General features: G+C 40.4%; 1 protein-coding gene across 2 annotated transcripts; it reads right to left on the bottom strand.

Annotated features, from left to right (window-relative positions):
• Positions 1 to 394: 394 nt before the first annotated feature.
• On the bottom strand, positions 395 to 20,995 carry OSTF1 (osteoclast stimulating factor 1). Of its 2 annotated transcripts, none has more exons than XR_012584910.1 (10): positions 20,726 to 20,995; positions 9,932 to 9,978; positions 9,245 to 9,295; positions 9,098 to 9,161; positions 6,202 to 6,255; positions 5,716 to 5,823; positions 5,197 to 5,246; positions 5,003 to 5,081; positions 4,436 to 4,904; positions 395 to 1,684 (listed from the first exon to the last, which is right to left on the bottom strand). XR_012584910.1 is itself a non-coding variant. In XM_074569950.1 (10 exons), the coding sequence occupies exons 1-10, from the start codon at positions 20,757 to 20,759 to the stop codon at positions 1,626 to 1,628; spliced, it is 645 nt and encodes a 214-aa protein (XP_074426051.1). In that variant the 5' UTR covers positions 20,760 to 20,995; the 3' UTR covers positions 395 to 1,625. The 2 variants fall into 2 exon arrangements, 1 of the variants encoding a protein (XP_074426051.1); XM_074569950.1 differs by having other exon boundaries at positions 4,436 to 4,534.
• Between the last annotated feature and the right edge of the window lie 122 nt (positions 20,996 to 21,117).

The following is a 21,117-nucleotide window of genomic DNA, read 5'->3' as shown; positions in this document are numbered from 1 at the left end:
AGTTTAGAATTATATCTGCAGATGACTATTTGTGCAATGGCTCTATCTTATAATTCTGGTCAATCAAGTGCTGCCTTCTTTGGTAAGTGCTCATAGAACAAGCTTTACCTGTATCTAGTTCTTTCCAGATAATAAAAATACAAAAAATTTGGTTCAGTACATTTTTAAAGTGGGATGTTAGAGTGCTCTAGACTTCTTTTAATCTCTAAAATACTTAGTGTGATTTTTATTTATCCCCAGTCTTTCACAAGAGCTTTTCATTTATCCCCAGTCTTTCACAAGAGCTTTTCATTTATCCCCAATCTTTCACACAAGCTTTTCATTTATCCCCAGTCTTTCACATGAGATATTTTTTTGCCTTTTTTTCTTTTTTTTTTTCCTTTTTTTTTTTTTTAAGTATCACAGACTGCTATATGTTGCTAATAGGGAAGTTAGCAACAAAAATTAAAAATGAGATTGTATGTCAAATACTTTTCTTACCATCACAGTAAGGAAGTATCCCTCAGTAGGGTATAATAATTGGCTGCTGCTATTTGAGCAATCTGAAGGAAGTACTTATTTTTTAACTCTGTAGGGAAGCTTGAAAGTGGATCAATTTATTTTTCAGTTCTCTTTAATTCACAGGAAGAAGGAATACATTTTTAAAATGTTTATTCAGCTTCAGATATCTCTCCTAAAGATAACTCTGGTATATTTGATATATATCTTCCCTCATTCCGTCAAACACACTTAAGCTTTGAGGTAATTTAGGATAAAATATAAGAACATTTTTAAAAAACAAAAGCAAGAGATCAGTAAAAAAAAATTAGGCAGGATAAATAGAAAAATATTCTGTCTTCCTTTCACTATGAATAGTTTCAGCATAATGCACTTCAAAAAGCAAAATAATAAAGTTGTTAAGTCAGAAGTAAGTGTATTTCTCAAGCAAAACTGACTTAAGCAAGCATTTCACCTGAGTTTACATTTCAGGGATTGGGCCCATAGCAATAGAGAAGACAAAGCATAAAGGGCAGACCATCCCATGTCATTCTACCCCTTATTTACAGGGGTACAGGAAGGAATGGGGGAAAAAAATTTTTGCCAAAAAATATTAAAAAATAAGATCAAACTTTGTCTTGCTGGCTCTATGTGGGCAAAAGATTGTCACCCTCTATAGCAGCATCTCCATTTATGCCTGTCAGCCGGTACTGACTCTGCCAGTATTATCTTATCTGCACAAAGGAACCTATATCCAGGGAGATTTTGAGAAACGTTAGCAATGGTATCTTGCTGTCCCAGAGGGACCTTTCAGTTTGAGGAGTGTATTCCAGAGACACAAGGCACTTGCTGGGAAGGCATGAGATGAAGCCTGTGAGTTTAGAAGATGGTCCTCTGCCCATTCAATGATAAGGGTATGCCACACTTCCTCTGTGAGAAAATTCCAAAGGAACACTGATTTAAAATGTAGCATCTTCTGGCACACATAAAGATTATTCCTTTGGAAAGCATGATTTCACCCTCTCATTTATATGCTATATTGGAAGACTGCAATACTCTTAAGTAAGATATTTTTACACTTGTAAAGATATATTTGGGGAATGCCATAGGCAATGCAAGTTATAGTTCTTTAGGCTGAATGAAAAAAGCTAATCGGAGTCTTCATCATCGAGGTATTCTTCTGCATTACTTAATGTTCGGACTGTACCTGGAAAGAAACAAAGATCTCTCTTAATCCAGATAAAATCAGAAAAAGCCTCACATTCACAATGCTTGCAAAGCAGTATTTGAGAAATCCAGTTCCTCTATCATTTAGAGATGTTAGGGCTACACAGATGGGGCAGTAGATCTGGATCTCAAAGGCAGGGCTGAGCCAGTAATCACATCTCCTATACATGAGATTTAGTCTGTTAGTGACCTTCAAAAGCCATCTTCTGGCTCCTTGAAACCTGTACAGCAGAGCTGGAACTCTTGAATTCCATTTTCTGCATATATTACCTCTAAATTGCAAAGGAAAGGATGGGTGAGTTGGTGGAAGAGCCTCTATGATTTTATTCTGAGTGCCTAGCTGGCTGCCATTCTCTGTTTAAAAATCAAATGCATTCCGTCTATTCTCTCCCTTCCCTCTTTTCTCACCCAGCTTTTTTCCTGAATAAGTATTTCTTAGATCCAGTTGTGAGCTTTTGCTTTTGGAGGATGCTAAGCAGAAAACAGGAGTATTACAGCATATTCACCAGATGCGCAACAGTGCCTGGAGAACTACCTCTACCTTTGGGACTGCACAAAGATAAAGAGCATGGGCTTTTTGTGATAGATTATTATTTACCTCATTTACCATGACATTGTACTACTAAGAGCCAGGAAGCACAAGATCCTAGTCAGTCATAGTTTTGCAATAACATATTAAACCAAAATATTAAAAATAACATCAGGTTCAAACATAACAAGACTGACATAATTCACAGAAGTAATAACCATACTATCCTAGACTTCTGGAAGATGAAAAATGAGTAAATTTAAAACTGACCTGCTCAAGTACATTGATAAAAGAAATCGAAGGAAAAAAAATTATTTTTTTTCCTTTTGAGTAGGAGAAGCAGCAAAGGAAGAAAGAAAGAAAAGAAATTGTAGAGCCCTGTGCTCAAGGGGCCATACTTCAAGAAAGGACAAATCCCATTTCTTCTATATAACAATTGTTCCCTTTTTCAGGAGCAAAAAAGCACAATCTTTTTGCATTTCTATGAGAAGACTTGGATATATTCTTAGAATATACTTCAGCAATCATGACATTTGAATGTGTGTGTATACACATAAACACAAAAGCAAACGTTTAGGTGGAAGCAAAATAAGCTTCCTTGGACAAAACAAAATGTTTTATAGATGGATTATGACAGAATCCACATCTAAATAGGAACAGATTTGAAACTGGGAACAGGAAGATTACTGATATAGGACTGAATCTCTGAAAAAGAGCAATTGTTTCACTTACTCACATTGGAAATATTGAAATGTAGAATCAACAGACACAGAAGAATGAAATGAATAAAAATAACCAAAAAAATACAAAATACAAGGAAAGTATACAGATCAGTGGTGTCAAGTGAGATTATAAAAGGCCAAATTAAGATAGAAAAACAAACAAGAAAGCTAATATTGAAACTGCAGTTAGGCTGAGAGCATCAGCTCTTATATCAAGGCAAACAAGAAAAGATAGTGTGCAAGAGTACCAGAGACTGGGATAGATGAAGTGACGAAGGATGAAAAATCAGTCATCCATGAAACAAAATTAATTTAGAGGGAGTGAAGCAAATGCACCAGAAGTAGAAGATAAGTTACCTAGTTTCAGAAAATGAAACACTAATACAATTATTAGGGACATTAGAACAGAGAATACTCTTGTATCAGGTACCCACAATTGACAGGCAAAGATTAAATAAGTGCTCCTAACAGGGATTAACTAACATTAGAAAAAAAATATGGAAACAGAAAAAATTCTGCCCTTTGTTACAACTGCTTTCTTCAGAGTCAAAACTGAAGGAAATGATTTGTCAGGGTTTTCTGGAAAATCCTGATATTATGTCTATCAAAAAGCTAGACAGTATTTTTGCTGCAACTGCACTTTTTGGCCTTTTAAAGCTGCAGTCAGCTATTCCACCATTTAATTACCAAAACCGCTAATCACCCACGGGTTAGCATTTCCCATTGCTAGCCCTGTGACAATACAGTTGCTAGACTGCATATCTCACTGATACAAGCTGTAACTCTGCCTGTGTTTTTAAGTAATTTCTCATTTCGTGTGTAATTCACCTAAGGTTTCCACTCTAAGTTCAGCCTCCTGAAAGCTACAAGTAACATTAATTATGTGATACTGAACCACTCAGTGTTTGTTCAGCTTTTTATAACAGCCTTGTATCTCTTTAACTCTTTTGTACATGGACACTGTACTATTAGAAGAGATGAACACAAGTGGGAGACAGTGAGATGATTTTGATAAACACCTGAAAGCATTCTTTATTTCTCTATTAGAGAGTCACTCAGACATAGGAATAAAAAATTTTAAAAATTTAGCAATAAAAGAGGAGCGTCTGTTTGTGTCGTTTGGCTTTGTTTGGAGGAACAGACAGGATTAAGGAGGACATAGCACAACATTTTACTCTCATACCCTATCCGTTGTGCTATACTGCTTTTAAAGTAGTTTCCATCATTGCTTTCTGTCTCTGCACTCTGAAGGGCCTGATGCAAGATGGCATTTTGTGTGGAGTCAGCAACATTGAATGTGACAAACCACAGGTCTCTACCATAGTTCTGCTGAACTCTCGAGCAAACCCTTCCAAACACAGCTCTTAGCCCATGTAGCTCCCAAGTGGCTTTTACGGCTATCAATGTATTGATATTTGGTCAAAATACTAAGTGTCCACTAAAAAGAAAAAAGGTATCAGAATAACAAAACCAGAAATACCTGCACTCTGTTTCTTCTTAAGCAGGGAAGCACAAGCTGCATTGGTTGCCATTTCTAAAGCCAGTTTCTTCTCATTGTTCTTCAGATCTGTTCTTGCCCCTTTATAATAGAAAATTTTCATCATCAATCACTGTCCCAGCTATTTCTTCAGCAATGGTATTATGATATGAATTTCAGTAGCATGGGTAGAACAGTAATGGACAATGGAATCTCATCTGTGGACTGCTCTGAAGCAGATTAAAAGCTATGGATGCTCTTCCATACGCTACAGTTGGCTAGGGAATTCGCTGGCTGCTCTCCCTTTCCAGGCAGCAGATGTCACTGCTGTTCTGGGGTTAAGTGCCTAATTTTGTCTGCAAAGCAGGATGAAATTTATCTTGAGCAGGTGAGAGGTCTACTTTCCAAACAGCTGCCAGAATTTTCTGCAAGGCTTATAAAGTCAGGCAGGCAAGCTGGCTAAGGACTGTACCTGGGTTATAGGAAAACAGTTAAAAAAATACAGATTAATAAACATTCAGGAATCTAGTCTGCCACACAGATTGTTGAAATCTTGGTGAAGATCTTTACCCTTTGCCAGCAGCATCTCTACAATATCTGCATAACCTTTCCATGCAGCAGCATGCAAAGCTGTGTCTCCCAATTTGTTCTGTGGAGTTAGAGGGAAAAGCAACAGGATTAAAATACAGCAAAAAAACTTTCAGCTTGTACCAACGATGAATAACATCACACCTCTACTGTAAGGGTCTGTTGGTTTAACTTACCTGTTGGTTTAACTCTAGGTTTGCCTGGGTAAACAGAACATCCACTATATCTGCAGAAAGCAGCAGGGGGAAATGAAGAGAAAAAGTTAGTGGGAGCAAAATAGGCTTTTTTTTGTTCTTCGTATAAATTGTGGTTAAGATTTAATGAAAGAGCAATCCAATCAGCTAATGAAAATCTGTAACAGTCAAACTGCATTGAGCAAACAAACATGAGTCACAAAGAAATGCTACTGCATAAAATACCCAAAACAATACAACACTTATTTTTGGTCTGTCCCTCTTCCCACTCCACTTCTAACAGTTACACAGATTGGAATGCCTGCTTCAACAGCAACAACAAAACACACAGGATTTGATGGAGCTGAACCTCCCTTCTAGATTTAACTTTTCTTTTAAAAAAACTAGAATGATATTTAAAAAATCCTGGCTTTATTATTTAGTACTGCAATTTTAGCAATCAGTCTAACAAGCGAATCAAGAAAACCACAGAACAGTAAATTCAAATTAATTCTCCAATACCTTTGTGGCCTCCATGGCATGCCCAGTACAGAGCTGTGTTTCCAGCTTTGTCTAAGCCATTGACCCCAACTCGATTATCCAAACACTCTCTCAACCAGCTTAGGTTGCCTGAAAGACAAATTCAGTTCTGATGATTTTTTTTTTTCATTTGAAAAGTTAACAGAACCATTAAAGGCATATCGTTCTTTCTGAAGGGTATCAGTTCTCCTATGACCTTATGAGGAGAAAAAGTGATTAGCAGCAACACTTACAATTCATAAAACAACCAGTCCAAGTCACACCAAACATCTATACAATCACACAGTGGCAATTCTACCAGGCTGTAAACTTCTGAAAGCCGCAAAACTTACCAGATAACTTGTTCAAGATGCCAGACAACCAAAACAGACAGGACATCTTCATTCCAAATATATTATTATTGTGGCAGAAAACAAACAAATAAATCATCCTTTAGCATTACACAACTAAAACCCAAATCACACTTACCACGTTTGGCAGCTTCATGCAGTGGGTTATCAATAGACTCAGCTTGCTCTGCCACTGAAATGAAACAGAGAGTAAATTCTAACTACTTCTGAAAGATATCTGACACCTGGAAACAGAACTTTCATTTATTCCAGAAGAACCAATAATACATATTTGATTCTAATGTGAAAAGGGATTTGTGAGTGATGGACTAGTCAGATACACTTCAATTTCCTGTGTATGGGAAAGCAATTCGAGAAGAGCTTGTGAAAACTTCAAACAGCAGCATCAAATTGATCAGTGGTTGCAAGACACCAGGAATCTGGCAATATTTCATCTCTGTTTTTACTTCCTTTCCTACATTTGTAAGATGGGTTTGAACAGTCTGTAGTTATGAGTGAATTATTTCCAAGGGGTTTGGGAAGGACAACTAAAAAAATTTGTCAATAGGATTCCTATTTGTTTTATGGGGATTTTATATTTTCCCTGGAAAACTTGCAGGAGATCCGCAAATCCAAACTGCTTAAACAATGTGTGTAGTGATGGGCAGATTGAAGTTCAGGCTTCTGTAGACTTTTCTTGATCTCACAAGCTTTAGGTTTTATTAGAGGGAAGCAGCAAACACTTCCTGGTCACTGTGCTGTTTCAACAGCAAAAAGAAACTGAACAGCGCTGTGAAACAGTTGGGTGTGGGACCATAATCTGGAAACTCCTTTTTAAAAACTTCTTTTTTAGGTGGAAAACCGTGTGACTACTAAGGGTACAGGCAAGCAGGTCAGTCTACAATCTGAGATGAGCAGGTTCTCTAAGCCCTTGCATTACGACTTGTTACAGGAGGCAGGGAGAATGTGAAAGGGTGTTCCTCAGATCAAACCGTTATTGTAATCAGATGCAATGCAGGCAAATATAATGTATGTCAGTTACCAGAAATAAAAGTGTCAAGACTGTTGTGGCCTATCCAGATCTTTCCTTACTTTGGTGTGTATTTCTCCCATAATGCTTGTAATTGCAAGATTTCACATGCTTATCTGTAGCTGTGAGTAAAATAAAACACAAATGCTAGATTCTAACATTTCAGTTTAAAAAAAATTTGTGCAAACACTAAACAGAATCCTAAAGCAGACTGGGAGAAGCCAGTCCCAGAGCAGACAGTCATTACACAAGCAGAACATGCTAGTCATATCGAGCAGTGCTTGTTATGCACAGCAGAAAGCATTGCAAGAACTTAAAAGCCTAAAAATAACTTTGTCTTTAGAAAATTCTTGTCAGATGTTTAGTAGTAAGTATTTTCAATGCAGCTAACACTGATTCTATCTTCATCAGCTTTTCCATTCACAGTCTTTTCAGATGTGTTCCTTCAAGCCCAGCAGATGGAGCACAAGACCCCACCGGAGGCTCAGCAGTCTCAAGTCTGTCTCCAACATTTGCAAAAAGGTTGGAGATGAGCACAAGAGATCACAGTGTTTCAATGGTTAAGACTGAACCTAGGCAGTCTTAATGGTGGCAACTAGCCCCTTGGGGATTTTGTGATTTGTCTAAATCAGAAGACATGTTCCTCGTATACTCTTCGTTCTTAGGGTCTGCAGAGGCTTCCGTCCTGCTTACACGTGAAATCTTTGCAAATGTGCAGACCCTACCCTCCCCGCCTGGCCTGAAATGGAAGTTAAACTTCTTCAGATAACTTTTCAGTAAAGCAGTCTGGAAGCAACTTTTCCAAATTATCTCAATGAGAACACAAACTTAGTAAGTTGTTGGTTTAATTTCAAATATAACACACTTCAATGTTCAAAAGAAATCTGAGTGTAGGTAAGCATGCGTGATCTATTCTTGTATATAACAGTGACCACCTCTGTCAGATGGCAAGAGTACAATCAGTCTGGAAGTCACAAACTGAAGTGAATTTTGATGTCATGGTATCGATAACCGAACCACAGGCTTCTATTCATGTATTTCTACTAACTGTAAGTCAGAATAGGGAACCATTGCATTGCTACCACATCTCCCAGTGAAGAAGGAACAATATGAAAATACCACAGTTGCTAACATATTAGCAGCTTTGACACAATCTGCCATGTGATGCTGCTACTCTGCCTACATTTCCTGGGAGGACTGAGAAGAATTGTGCTGCGTTGTCTGTACTCATGGCTTTTCAAAGTGACTTTAGTTCAATCTAAAAAAGCAATTTCTATGCAGTCCAAACAGGTATGGGACTTTTAATGTGGTGCAATCCCCAAGAAAACGTTTTCTGTGGCTGAATATATTCATTAGAAAGCAACAAATGACAAAAAACCCAGCACTGTTCCTTAAGTGGAAAAAAAGAAATAATCAAAGGAGGTCTATAGAATTGCTCACAATCTGTGTTAGCTCCCTGTCCATATGCAAGTTTACCTAAAAATTCCAGTATTGATTATCTACCTCTGTAAGAAGCCACCCCACACTGTGTAAGATTTCTTGATCTCAAAGCTACTAAAAGCTGTGTCTGTCGATCCTTGGGTCTACTTAAGAAAAAGGCAATGTACACACTGAAGGGATATAGCCAAGAGACTGCTAATGAGAGGATCTTAAAAACTGCAATATGTTTATTGAGGGTATGAAGAATACAAGCCTATCAGTTTCATGTGCTGTTTGTAAAACCATACTTTAGATCTAAGTGTTCTTCCCCTCAAAACTGAGAACATCTATTGCTGTTACCTCCAAAACCGGAAATATGAACACTTGGCAAACTCAAGCTATCTTTAGGTTATAAAAACATAAGACAGCCTGTCCACTGCTGATGTCTTCTGAAACGGTCTGGTAGAGGACTGTTAAATGCGAATACTGTGATCAGTTTTTGAAAATAAGTGTATCAGTTATCTTTATTTAGTAATTTCCTTTGATTGTGAATGATCTTACCAAATGAAAATATTCTAGACATTACCATAGTTGCTTGGAATTAGTCCAGTTCTCCCTTTGCAAGTTCCTTTCCACCAATTGGTATCACTCTGCAGAGAAAAGAGAAAATATTTTACAAGGGATATACTGCATCTCAGAAGTATTCAATCTGTATGGGATGTCTTAGACTCACCATGTCTGAGATGTAAATGATATCTCCTTCTTCAAAGTACAGTTCATCTGGCTTTTAAAAAAAAAAAAATTAAAAAAAGGAAGAGTAAGCAAAAAGCTGAAAGTGTGCACTTATGTAGAACATATACCTGGACAAAGAAGAGTACATTCCGCTCTCCGTTCAAAAGAATAGTCACTCAAATTCTCTAGCAAGTAGGCAATGGTCTTTCATACTATAGTTTGACTTGCCTACAGCCAACTTTGTGGATCGGTGACCTTCCTGACAATAGAGAAAAAGCCTGTGGCCTTCCCAATAGACCACTATGCAACAAAAGCAGAGAAATGTATCTTGTGTTTGCTAACTTCATCCCCATTTTGGCTGGTCCCAGTTCATCAAATCTTTTAGTTCTCAATTATCTTTGTTGCCTTTGGAAGACAAGAAAAAAAAATCACTTAGATTGTTGATCTTAGACTGCAACTAATACAAGAGAAGAAAGCATGCTGCTTTTAAAAAGAGTGGGGCTTAAAAAAGGAGAGTGATGCTTAATGCGGCAGTTTTAGTGACATTAAGAATGATAACCAACGGCCTTTTTCATTGAAAACAGTATAGTAAGTCTAACAGGCCAACCTGAGCAGAACTGAAGAAATGTTATTATAGACAAGATTAAAATTAAGCTTCTCAAAACCCTAAAAATCTAGATGTACTTACCGTTCTGGGCTCAAATGTGTACAGGGCCCTGAAAACTTTAACCTGCCCTAAAAAAGAAAAAACCAAACAGTATCAGTATCATGCCTTCTAAACGCAGCACACACATACAGCCCTCAGATCCAAATAAATTCCTTTCCTTAATCCTTAAAGGTCTTGGTGAATGAATTTGTGCTATGCCTCTGTCAATGAAAATCATGATGAAAAGACTCAACCCAGCAGCATTGGTTTTGAAGGAAATGGGCCAACTGACCAGCTAAATGTAAACTGCCTCTTGTCCATATCTAATATGGTCTTCATAGCTCACCACGTGTGTCAACTGAAGCATTGCCATCAGTTTCTCAGGCAAAGTGTAGTTTCAGTCATATACATCCACACACATTCATACATGTTGTATATATATTTTATTAATAATCTCAGATTTGTCAAAGGATACAGAATTAAGGAAAGAATAAAGAAACAAAACAACGACCAATATCTGCAACATGTTCTCATACTTACTTGTAGTCTTTACTAATTAGGAAAATAATGCAGTAGCACAGAAATAATTGCACTTAAGAAAAATGAGAAAATGGTCACTGAGTCCTACTTATGGAATGCACAGCTGACCTGGTGGTCGGTTCAGATGCTTAAAGTAAGGAATAGTGTTTACAATTCCACTAAGTGGGCAACACTTAGTTTAAAGAGACTGTCAGCAGCATCCAAGCCAAGAAAAAAATAACCTTAATGCAGAGAGGTACAAATTTAATTGTATAAACCGCAAAAGAAGCACCCCTATAAACATTTTTTAAAAATTCAATAAGGTACATTTCAAGAGCACCAAGCAGAAAGTGTAAGGTGAATACAGGAGAAGAAACATGTATCTTACATAATTTTATTAGCTGACTTGATGAAGTCCACTGAACTCAATGGACAAATACATTATGCAGACTGTTCTGTATTGTTTACTTTTGAATATCTGAAGTCTTAAGTATGTAGGTTTGTTTACTTTTAAATAACTTAAGTATGTAGCTGTGTTTCAGGTTCTTACACTACACTTCACATGTTTATATAGATTAACTTGTGATTGAAGCAGTATTTGGTCCATCAGGATAACGCATTGCTTAGACCACACTTAGCCCAGGCTATTTTGTATCCTCAGAGAAACTGATGAACTTTCTGCCAAAGGTTAGTACTGTACAATAAAACGTGCGTACACAAAAATCTTGTGTAGTATATTATATGGAAAGACCTGAGTAATGAGAGAGTAGGTTTCCTTATGTCTCAAGAGTAAGCCTTTACCTTCCTGTAAAAAAGAATCATTGCTAGAAATTTTTTGCCTGATTTTTTGCTAGATGTAGTCTTTGTTACCCAAGTACCTAAAAAAGCCTACCCACAACAGTGATCATGTTAGAAAGTTAACTTAAGGGCTTCAGTAATGTCAGCCTAAATGTATATACGCTGACAGGCTTGAGAAAGGAGTACGGTACTCAACTGTATAAGCTGCCATTTTGCAGCATACCCCACAGTCTTGGGGTGGCTCTTAATATGTGTTTTCATATACCTCTGGATATTCCCTAGCAAGCACCATGCCACAGCACATACTTATGAAGTGATATTTACCAAGGCATAACTACTAAGCAAACCATTTCTGTAGTCCTCTGTCTCAGGCTTTTTTGGAGCTAAGTGTATGTAAAAATATAACCATAAAATAAATTTTTATAAACTTTCTAGATTGCCAAATACATGTAGACCCTGTGTATATGAGTTTTCTTCCAATGTGTAACTGTATCCCACACTCCCCACAGATCTTATTTTTTAATAACACCACAGAATTTCAATTTGGCTTTACTGGTTCTCTCTCACACACAGCAGACATTTCTGAGACATAAAAGGTCCAACGCTTCTCAGACCTTTGCCTCAGAAACTAAATACTTGCACTGTGGCAACAGCTAAAAAGGATGAAGCATCTGTTCTGTTTGTTACCCATACAGAAATGATGAACAAGGACAGCAGACGTGTTCTAGATCTAAGAGTTTCAGAATGAAATGTCTAAACTGTAGCTGGGGAGAAGCCAAACAAACAAAAAATAAACAAAAAAATAAAAAAGAACAGGAGATGACAAAACAGGGTAAGTGAAAGAGCGCTGTCCCTTCTCCCTGGCTTTCTTACACAGATGGCAGAAAAATGCAAGACAGAACTGCACACTGACGACTCTGGTGACTTGAGCCATCACACACCAAATTTCAAGGGTTTATGTAGTAAAAGGAGGAAATGGACAACAAAATGGAAGAATAAGAAATATTAAAAGAGGAAATGCGAAAATGGCAGAAGATAGGGAAAAGCAAGAAATATAGTTCTCTGTGTGTGGTATGTGTTTCCTGTATTAAGGTACTGCATCTGTGTCAACAGGTTTTCTAAAGCCATCACATCCTAAGGGGAGGAAAAGAAGAATGGAAACACTGATGCTGATAAAAGTATTGCTGAAATGTTCTTTAAACAAAAAGCAATTGACGGTTGGGATTTTTTCTGGGTTTTGTTTTTGTTTGTTTTTAATTCAGTACAACTGAAACAGAGAGTTACTTCCCCAAATGTCAAGCTGTGGTGTCACACATAGCACAAGACATTCTAAAACATTTTCCTGTGATGAAATACAAAATACAGATTTGCATCTATAGAACTGCAGGTCTGGTTAATGTTAATTTTACAGCACCTTACGTGGGAGTTAAACACTACTTACTACTGGCACCAATCTTTTAAATATGTAATATATATTTATTACATATTATAATTAGACATTAAGCCTGGTTATGCTGCTGCACATAAGAGCTAAGAACAACACGACTTCAGCACTTGGCATGGCAATTATTTGTGCCAAATTTCAATGCAAAAAAATCAGTCTAGATGATGTAAAATAACAGAACGTAAGGATGCAAAGGGCACATTAAACTTGAATCTCTGTTCTGCAAATACCGACAAATTGTATTCTGCTAGGCACATGCGTACCTGCAAACACTTGAAGTACCTTTACCTAGCAATGCCCACCCCTAGGCATGCAGACAGACTTACAGCTTGCACTGGCAGGTGTCCTTTGGGATAAGCAAGAAGTTAGACAGCACCTAAGGACCTCCCGTGCTCTCCCTTCCTACCATTTCTCCACTACAAACCATATTGTAGGATTCATGGAGGATGGAGAACCTAGTGCATTAGCACTGATTTGAACTTTCCAAAGTTGACTGACTGCAGCTCCCCACCACGTATTTCTAGAGAACAAAATAACTAGAATACAGAAGATGCATGTCCCTTTTTAAGATTTCAAGGCACCAGGCAAACATTAATGACTTCGTTCTCAGCATGACTAACAAGGGAATTATCCCTTTTAAAAACAAAGGAAATGAAGGCACAGTGCAGTGATGTGTCCCACAATAAATCTTCATCTAAGCACAAGGACAAATTTAAATGGTTCTTCTTTTCAATACCATATTTTAGCCATAAGGCTCTTTTCCCTTCTCACAGGATCTGCATTAAACATCTGCAAAACGACTATTTGACAAATAAAAAAGATAACTTACTACACATGCTAAACTGATACAAATATTATTAGCATACAAACTCCTCAAGCCACAATTTGCAAACCTTCCCCCAGCAACACAACAGGGTAAAGGAGTCAAACTAACGATTAACCAGCAACATAAAACAAATGCCTTTATCAGGTTAAGCTGACACAATACCTTTTGAATTATTTTGGATAACTTTTCGTATAAACTTCTCCTGCTTTTATCAGGAAAGGAAAGAGGCAACTAAGATTTCTAATATGACCCTTTCCCAGCTAAATGCATAAAAGTAAAGAAACTAAGGTACTAAACAGTAACAGCTTAAAAATTAAGCTTCTGATATGTACTGAACTGAAACAAGATCACTGCTGCGCTTTGTAATACAAAGTAATAAAAAAGACCATTTTCTCAAAAGACTAGATGTTCTTTGTTTCCTCCTAGCAATTTTGAGGTTTATTTTTAATTAATTGCAGTATCATTAACAGAGGATTGTTTCCAAAGAAGTGCTAAGTGTTTTCAAAACAAGGAGTTACTGTTTCTCTGAGTGATGCTTCTTCCCCCCCACTTCCTTTCTGTTCTTTTACCCCAGCTTCTCCATACCACCACAGACACTAGCATTAAAATCACCTCTTTTACTCACCTTCCCACCAAAGCATTCTCTGCCTTCACCTGACCCGGATGGGGGCGGCGGGAAGGGCCCAGCCCTGCATGGCATTGCTTATTTAGATATTTGAGTTAGGCTAAACTTCCAGCACTGTGTGGAGTTGACCCTGGCCGGAGGCCAGGTGCCCAGCAAAGCCACTCTACCATTGCCCTCCTCAGCTGGACAGGGGAGAGAAGAAAATATAACCAAAGGGTTGTGGGTCGAGATAAGAACAAAGGGATCACCCACCAATTACCATGATGGCCAAAACAGACTCGACTTGGGGAAAATTAATTTAATTTATTACCAGTCAAACTCAGAGCAGGGTAATGAGGAATAAAACCAACTCTTAAAACACTTTCCCCCCACCCCTCTCATCTTCCCGGACTCAGCTGCACTCCCAATATTCTCTACCTCCTCTCCACTAGCAGCACAGGAGGACAGGGAATGAGGGCTGTGGTTAAGTTCATCACATGTTGCCTCTGCTGCTCCTTCCTCCTCAGGGGGAGGACTCCTCACACACTTCCCCTGCTCCAGCGTGGGGTCCTTCCATGGGAGAGAGTCCTCCATGAACTTCTCCAATGTAGGTCCTTCCCATAGGCTGCAGATCCTCAAGAACTGCTCCAGTGTGGGTCCTTTCCACGGGGTGCAGTCCTTCAGGAACAGACTGCTCCAGTGTGGGTCCCTCATGCAGTAACAAGTCCTGCCAGCAAACCTGCTCCAGTGTGGGCTCCTCTCTACACAGGCCCACAGGTCCTGCCAGGATCCTGCTCCACTGCAGACTTCCAACAGGGTCACAGCCTCCTTCAGGCATCTGCCTGCTCCAGTGCAGGTTCCTCCACGGCTGCAGGTGGGTGTCTGCTCCACTGTTAACCTCCGTGAGCTGCAGGGGGCGCAGCCTGCCTCACCATGGTCTTTACCATGGGCTGCACGGGAATCTCTGCTCTGGTGCTTGAAGCACCTCCTCCTCCTCCCTCACTGACTTTGGTGTCCGCAGAGTTGTTCCTCTCGCATATTGTCACTCCTCTCTCCAGCTGCAGTTCCTGTTGTACAGTAACTTATTTTCCGTTCTTAAATATGTTATCACAGAGGCGCCACCACCGTCGCTGATGGGCTTGGTCTTGGCCACCAGTGGGTCTGTGTTGGAGCCAGCTGGCATTGGCTCTGTCAGACGCAGGGGAAGCTTCTGCCAGCTTCTCACAGAAGCCACCCATGTAGCCCCCTGGCTACCAAAACCTTGCCACGCAAACCCAATACAAGCACTAAAGGGGACGGAAAGAAATTAGCTGTCAATTTCTATTACTTTCTCAAGCGAAAAAAAAAAAAGCACTTGGTACAGGAACAATTTATTTTAGTTAAGAAAATAATCATGGCAGCAAGCCAATGTTCACAGGAGCTGCCAAGTGTTGTCCCCAGTGGACTTACATGCGTCTTTTGTTAGCATTTGACACCCTGCTTCACCTGCCATGGACAGACACAATCAGATCTCATTCATGCAAACAAGGTTCTACAAATCAGATATTGATCCTGATGCCGCATCTCTTCATTAGGTATATTTAGAGTGAACAGCTATAGACTGCCATAAAAACCAGAATAATTAACTTAATCAAAACACACTCACTGGGTGTCACAAAAGCACTAACACTACCTATAATACAGAGAAACGGATAATCTCTGTGGTCTAGAAAATCAGAACTGGCCATGGTCATCTACAGAAAAATTAGAAAATTTCAAGTCTACCAACTCCTACAAGGGTTCAAGCTAATCCTGGTCTAATTGTCATCAGCCAGCCTCCTCCCTGAAGCAGCTGAGAATCAGGTACTCTCCAACTTGATTGAAAACAAATAATTTGAATCCCCACCTGTAACAAATGGACAAAAAAGAGAAAACACATGTAAGATTTGGCATGTGGGGAAGAAAAAGGACAGTCTGCAAGTTCCAGGGCCTATGCTGGTTTGAGAGTCTCCTCCCAGAATATGTATAATGGGGAATATGAATTTTATACATGTTCATATGAATGTCTCTGAAGGAAGTGAGAGGCATCTTCTGCTTGACCTTACAGAAAGCATGGTGGCAAAAGGACAGTGTGTTTGTTTTCTTAATGTTGGCCTAAGAACCTGAAAAGGAACCACGCAACCTGGCAACACCAGCAATCCAAAGTCACAATCTTTTGGTCAAGTGACAATATCAAAGCCACAGATCAGAATAATCTGTGACATGCCTGCAGTTTGCTTAAGTAAACAAATAAATGTTCATGTTATGATCTACATACTCTCAGGAGATGTGCAATTTTATTGCCATGGCCAATTTATGGCCAACCTTATGGCCAAACTGAAACATTGTTTTCTGGCTTCTCAGGAACTGGAAAATAAGGTGCTTTACACCCACACCTCCAAGGAGGAATAAAAGTAGTGGAAATACATTTCACTGGAGTGCAGCTTGTATTCTGGCATTTTGCTCACACGATCTTGCACAGAGACACAACTGAGTATAACACAGCATTTAAGGATTGTCGCAACTGAGTCAGAAAAAAGTGGAGACCCCACTGCTTAGAGAACCATCTTCCACTTCTAAGTAGTGCCTGTTAGAAAGGGGAAGTGAACATACGGCATACAAATCAGAGGGGAGGGAGAGAGGAGGGTGTATTAAACTAACAAAAAAAGTCTAGGAATCTGTTTTAAAGGAATGTAATGGTTAGACTGGTACCAGGGTAGATGACAAACTGTGGTAGCCCAGGAACAATCATGGACTGCACTAGTTGGTATCTAGAGTGGAAGGAACAAATAGAATTTGCTTACAGAAAATCAGAATTAAGAATATTCTCACAGAAGATGTATGTGAACACAATTTCACACATGAATTTTAACCGGCACAGTTTCATGCTGAAATCTTCTACTTCTTACCAGTTTTATTTCTGCAAATACACAGAACGCCTTCACTTGTGGGAAGCTTGTTTGTGGCCCCAGCAGCTCACAGTAAGAAGAGGGTTTAGGGTCAGAAGTTAAAGTTTAAAATTCGTGTTGAAATCAGACTTGGAACTGTTTAATTGTTCCTCTGATATTTTTCTCCCCTTAGAGCTGATGGCCACAGCACTGCTCCCCACAACTCCGCACACTCACATGCTCACATCCCTCTAGCTATCAGAAACCTTCCTTTGACTACAGAAGGAACCCAAAAGACCACCACCTAAGACAAATTTAAGCACACTGCTAAGATCTTAGGCATGCGACTCAATGCAGATCTCCTCCTCCTGTGAATGCTAACTGTCACAGCTCCTACTTTACCTAAGAATTAAGGTAGAGTGAACGACTTCATAAGTGACTTTTGTACATAGGATTAACATCCAACACAGAATGTTTAAGAGGTTTATGAAATCTGCAAAGAATAATGTAGTTTGAGACATCAGTAGGATTTTGAAAGATGGAAGGGAAACCCTTCTCTTGCGTAACACTGGCAGAGAAGAAAGTTTCTGCTATTTTCAACGCCCATGCCACTTCTTTGTATTTTCAACAGCAAGTCAAAATAGAAAATACAGCTAGAAAACAATAACAACACACAGGCCCAAGAGAAAAGCAAAGCTAGGCACATGTTTTCTAAAAAAAGTCTCAAAACACTAGAAATTAAAAGCCTCTAAAACCAATCATGACTGAAGGGCTAACCACAGGTGATTGACAAACATATCAGATGATTGTCTAAAATATACTGATGTCAAAACCATCTCTCTGTAACTGAAATCCTAATGTGCTGTGCTTGCCACAGGATTAATAGAAGAGCCTTCTGTCAGACAAAATGCTCTTAAGTACTGAAGAAAACCACACTTAATGCTACGGCTAGTTAGTTTTTCTCCTTTCACACCTCCTTTTTTTCCCCACATTTTTAAAGCACCGTCTAGCCATCCAACTCTAATGCCCAACACCACTGTGATGAACAGTGAACAGTCACTGTTTTATAAATGATGAATATTTATTTCACTAAATATTCTCATTTCCCTGCCACCTGTTATATTTCCTTCCATTTCTATCTAGCCTGCACTGTTTTTTTTTTCCTGAACACAAAGGAAAGGACTACAGCAACCAATGTCTTGCTTTCTCTTCTGTCTTGAATTGTAATGATTCAGCAGCAAGGCAAGCAGGTTTCCTGTTCCCTGACACAGCTTATAGCCCAGTTTATAGACTAGATACCTGACAATAGTCAGTGAAGAAAAATTAACACAGCTTGACCAAATACACTAAGACATCCCAACAAATGCAGTCTAAAAGCCACCAAAAGAGACAGTATTACACTGCTGTAGCAACTGTTTTACCACATGCAGTTCCTGTATTTACCTGTCTTTAATTAGCACACTTTAACATCTATAGCCCTGAGAGATTCAATGACAGTACCATCGACATAACTGATACTATAGAGAGAACAGACAGCCCTACAACTACAGATATATTTTGGAGTATGCTCAAAGACAGTCTGTTCCTGAAAATGCCTTGGGAAAAAAATGTTTTTTTCCTCCGTAAGCCTTTCTCTCTTAAAAAATTAGGGATTCAGCAAAATTAATCTCATTACCCTTAATCAGTTCTGAAAGCCACTACCAAGAGAGTCTTGTTCTCTTCCTCTTCCTTCTTCAGCCATTTATTTATATCCATTTCCTTTTGCTATGTCAAGCACCCATGCGGTAAACCATCTCAGCAAGTTCATTAGACATAAAAATAACCTAACATAAAAAGTCAGAACACCAATCCAGCTTGTCATGTCACTAAATGGAATGGAAAAGCGATGGCAGGGGAGTGGAGGGAGTAAGGAACCTGTCCTTTTGGTGTCAGTCTGCATTTTATCAGATGAAACACACCACAAAACTGCACCACAGCAAGCTAGTGAGAGACACATATTATTAGACATAATACGTTTGAGTTAGTCTGATATCTGCTGCAGGTTAGATAGGGCTACGGCCTTTAACTTCATAAGAATCTTAGGTTAAATGTAATTCATCTTTTTTCAAATCTGAAAGCTGAGTTATCAACTTCATTGGAAAAATCTACTCTTCTTACATATTTGGCTTTTAAAAGCAACACCACACCCTTTCAGAAGCCCACAGATTTCCTCAGTACAGGTTCTCAGTGACAGTCCGCAACAACAATGCTTCTATTACTGTCTTTTTCATTTCAAATAAACTGTTTTCAGAGAGGCTTAGCTTCATCCAAACATGAAACTCCACATTCAGAGAGCTTTAACAGATTTTGCTTCTGTGGGCAGGTTGAGACTGATGGTTTAAATGGTCTAAACCAGACTTGCATTTACTTGACTTCAAATTAAAAACTTGTTTTATAAGCTAGTTAAAATACTATATTAGGTTATGTATGTAATTATTTCTAAAAAACTTCAATATTTCAAATACTATTCTAAGTGTGAAAAATACTAAAATTCAGTTGTATTTAGGGATCAGATAATCATATTCTGGAAGACACCAACTAGTCTTATCTATTTAATTACCTTCACAATGAATTTTTACCTTTTAAGTATGAATGTAACCTTTCATGCTGGGAGATGATATGCAAACATGATAAACAGCAATTGCATTTTCCAGATCAATTCCTTATTTAAAAAAACAAATCCGTAAACCTACTGGCTTAAATTTTGACAGAAGAACGCATCTCTGTCTGGAAGATGCCATTGCTGTTTTGAGGTTTAAAACTGTGCAACTTCCAATGGGGTTCAACATACTTTTAGAAAAATCTGTGATTTTTATTAAATTTTTTTAAACTTACTTTGCACTAAATTTATCTGAAAAGGGTGCAGAAGCAAAAATTTATGCATCAATGGCTGAATGCAGTAGAAAGGGTGACTGCGCACATCTGCACCAGAGTGTCGAAGGACACGGGGAGGTTGGGAGTCCTGGAAGAGAAACCCGTGGATGCCATGGAAGAAGAACGTAGTGTGGGACCATACTATCAAACCGCTCTTATGCGTCAATATATTGCTAATCCACGCAATCACAGGGCGAACCTCAGAGAGTTTCCAATGCCTTTTTCTTAACAGGTTGAAAAACAGGTTCTTTCCTGTGCACTTCAGCCCACACAAGCTTCTCCCTCGACGGCGGCCGCTGGCTGGGCGCGCCACCACGCCAAGCACCATGGTCCCCATGGCCACCTCGGCCACAACGGCTCCCGGGCCAGGGCTGCGTCTCAGAGGAGGAAGGCCGGGGTGAGGGGGCTCTGCGCGACACCTCGACACGGGGGGCCCGCCCCGGGGCGATGGCTCTGCCCCGGGGGCACTCCCCAACCTTCTTGCCGAGCCGCAGCGGGCGCGGCATCCCGCCCAGACACGACGCCTGCCTGCCGAGAACAGAGCCACCACGGCTTCCAGCGGGGCCGCCGGCGCTTGGGACACGAACGGCGCCGCCTCCCCCGCCGACACCGAGCAAACGGCGCGGACGTTAATGGCGGCGGGGCAGGGAAAGGAAAGGGGAGTCGGCCCTATCCCAGCCCCCCCCCGCCACGCCGCCCTCGGCCGGGCTCCCTGTTCTGACAGCCCAGACCCGACTCCTCGGCCGTTCACGTTGTCAGCCGACAGCGGGCTGCTCCGTGCGGCCGGTGAGGCAGCCGGAGCCGGGCCGCCGGGCCCCTCCCTTACCTGGCTTGGCCGGTTTAGGTGGCGGCTTGGACATGGCGGGGGCCGGCCCGAGCGCGGACGGGGGGGAAGCGGCGGGGCGGCGATCGGCTGCCTGCGAGCGGGCCCGCGGTTGCTGGGCCGGGGCAGGCCGGGGCGGGCGGCGTCGCAATGCCCTCGCCGGGCTCCCAGGAGCGGCGGGCGGCGGCGGTCAGGAGGAGGAAGGAAGAGCGGAGCGGACGGACGGACGGAGGGAGGGTGGGGCGGGCGCTAGAGGCAGCGCCACCCAGTGGCGGCCGCAGGCGCTTCGCCAGCCTCCGACAAGGCGCCCAGCCAATCCCCGCCCGCGCCGAGGGTCCGCCCCGCCCCCTCCTCGCTTTGCCCCGCCCCATGGGAGGGGCGCGGGGAACGGGAAG

The sequence above is a fragment of the Larus michahellis genome, chromosome Z (assembly GCF_964199755.1).
Source record: "Larus michahellis chromosome Z, bLarMic1.1, whole genome shotgun sequence".
NCBI lineage: Eukaryota > Metazoa > Chordata > Aves > Charadriiformes > Laridae > Larus > Larus michahellis.
Note: the sequence above shows the minus strand (reverse complement) of the source record. Positions and strands in the feature narration are given on the sequence as shown.